This window comes from Aplysia californica, unplaced genomic scaffold (genome assembly GCF_000002075.1).
Source record: "Aplysia californica isolate F4 #8 unplaced genomic scaffold, AplCal3.0 scaffold00760, whole genome shotgun sequence".
Classification (NCBI taxonomy): domain Eukaryota; kingdom Metazoa; phylum Mollusca; class Gastropoda; order Aplysiida; family Aplysiidae; genus Aplysia; species Aplysia californica.
The window spans coordinates 363,003-365,919 of NW_004798030.1; the positions used below are offsets into that span (position 1 = coordinate 363,003).

The 2,917-nt window shown below is 40.8% G+C and overlaps 1 protein-coding gene across 1 annotated transcript in view; it reads right to left on the minus strand.

Moving 5' to 3' along the window:
• LOC101852511 (sodium/hydrogen exchanger 10) overlaps window positions 1-2,917 on the minus strand; it is a gene marked incomplete at its 5' end in the record, with an annotated part of 55,825 nt that overhangs the window by 52,604 nt on the left and 304 nt on the right. Inside the window, 1 exon segment of the mRNA XM_013088552.2 lies at window positions 112-255. Within this exon segment, the coding sequence (XP_012944006.1) occupies window positions 112-255 (144 nt within the window).

A 2,917-nucleotide genomic window follows, 5' to 3' on the forward strand; every position in this document is an offset into this window, starting at 1 on the left:
ATACACAAACACACACACACACACACACACACACACACACACACACACACACACACACACACACACAAGCACACACAAATAAGAAACACACTGGCAAATAAAGAAGGATACCTGACGGCCATCATAATGGCGTAGATAATAATGCTGGTGATGACGTCATTGATGGAGATGTCCGGGAAGACGCGATTGGTGATTAAGATGCCCGCGGTCACACACGTGCCACTGGTCAGTGTGAAGATGACCACTTGCAGAAACCTGGACCAAATATTGTCGAAGTTGTTTAACAGCTACAAATTGTCGAGGAAAAAGTCACCAAAAAAGACTGGCTGAAGTCTTATAATGTAAATAAAACGCAGGGGGGATTGGTGTATAGGAAGTAGCAGTTTGTGTAGATGATAATTGTTCTATACCAGTGGCCATCAGAGCAGAATCATGTAAACACGGGCTCATTTTTTAGTTTTTAGTCTTAGTAGAGATTTTAAGGCGCTCGCAACTGCATAAGGTCATATGAGCGCCAAGGGGTGGATGTCAACAGAAAAGTCCTTGCAGGAAATCAGACTTATTCTGCTCACCTCTCTAGCTTCAACAGCATAAAGTCTGATTCGATTATCAAGGCACCCCGGAAATAGTGGGTCTCACGAGTGTGACAAACATGCAAAAGAAGTAGAGGGAAAATGACAATAGTAAAGATTAGGAAAGAAAAAGCAGCAAATCCCTGTTGTAGATCAGGCACAGTTAAAAGCGTGACATTGATCAATCAACAATTCTACTGCGCTTGAACGAGAAAATGTCCCCCCTTTGGGAATAGCCTAAAGACACTTCAATCAGTGGCACTGCCCGGGGAGGTGACAGGCCCAGATGATCCAATCTGATCGTATGGGTCACGACCTGGTATTTTCACGCGCTCGTCAATTCGTGGACATATATGGCGTTACTGGTATTATCTTAAAGCTTGTTTATTTGTCTTGAATTTGATGAAAAAGAAAAATATCACTCTATCTAGACAAAAAGTCGAGATATTTGCTACTGAATGAGGTAGATATAGCCTGGTGACAGAAGTGACTTCCCAAGCTTAGGTTTCCTTGGCAAATGCAAATTTACGTTTTCGTGCTCTTGAACAATATTTTTCAGTGAAATGCACACCGGCATATTATGGTAAAGATGATGATGATGATGATGATGATGATGATGATGTATGATGATGATGATGATGATGATGATGATGGTGATCCCCCCCACCGTTTCTCCTTTCCTCCCCGTCCCCCCAACCCCCCCAAAAATCGATAAGGACAGCTGAAGATCGAAACATTGTTGGTTTTATCGATTTCATCATTTTGACGAAAACCTGATTTCACCACGATGACTCGCTGATGTATGTATTATGTATCCCACACTGTCTGAGTTGGCTCTGACAAACAGAGTTGAAGTAGCCCGAAATAAATGTGAGGCAGCGTGGTGGAATCAGGCTCTCGTCAATTTTGGGGCTTGGAGAGTTATTGGTATCATCTTAAAGCTTGTTCACTTGCCTTTATTTGGATGAAAAAATATCCATTTATCTTGAATACAAGTCGAGATATTTGCGAAAGAAGGAGATGGGGGTCACCTGTTTTCAGAGGTAAAATTAGTGAGAAAAGAGACGCCAAAGAATAGTTATTTCTTTAGCTTAAGAGTTTGTGGTAACTGAACATTTACATTTTTTGTGCTTTGAATAAACGTTTTTCAGAAAAATCCGCACAGAAATGAGTTTTTTAATGGGCATGAAAGGTGTTGAGCCCCCCCAAAAAATGATAAAAATTCATAAACCTGCGGAAAAATGCAAGTTTCTTTGCTTTGAGTATTTTGACGAGAGCCTGATTCCACCACGGCGCCTCACAAAGGATTTGTGTTGATGAGGCGGTAACACTAACAATTACAATGACAAATACAAGTACAGTTATACTGTGTTAAAATGACAATATTTCACTTATGGTTGGAACGATATCTGTTTATGTTGTATATCTATTTAGCGTCATTGCACAAAAATCTAAGTGGGTTTTTTTTTATAGTTTAGGCAAAATCTTTAAGAAAAAAAAGAGCTCCCAAATCAGGAATCATGACTCGAGCCCTCGTTGCACTCTAATTAAAAACTGAGAACGATAATAGATCTAACGAAACAGAGAAAAACAGTATTGTAATGTGCCCCTTGATGAGGTTGTTGTTGTTGTTGTTGATGATAAAGATGATGATGATGATGTTTAGATGCGCGCACTTTAGTTGCTATAGCTTGTAGTCATTAGATCTTATATTATTTTTGTACCATGGTCCTGATGAGGCCATTTACTGGGCGAAACGTTGAAACTGTATAAAATTTGAAAATTCTACAAGTCTCGCCCTTTTTTATTCCTTGTTATTTATAGTGATGATGATGATGATTTTTTTTGTTTCATTAATGGGCCTGACGGAGTCCACAAAGAAATCTTCGAGCGAGAGCGGGGCTCTTTTTCCGATCCATTGTCAATATGTTTAGCGGCACATCCACTTGTCCAAATAACAAAATTTCGAACTGCCATTGTTCTTGGACATTCAAATATATGTTTGACATCCTCCTTTTCATGGCCGCATCTTCGGAAACATCGGCCACGCTCTTCATTTACAAAGTTCTTATACCATCTAAAACTCCAATCATGGTCCGACCGCAGTCTCGCTAGCTCAACCTGGTCCCAGCGACATGAGATAGATTTTTGTTCAGGCTTATAGGAGTACCCAGAATACACATCTTCCAGGTGATGGTACTTAGCTCTACTTAGTGGGTCTCTGATTTCCCTCTTGATCACTGGAAAGACTCCTCCTCCTCCTCTTCCTCCTCCTCTTCCTCCTCCTCCTCCTCCTTCTTCTCCTCCTCCTCCTCCTCCTCCTCCTCCTCCTCTGATGATGATGA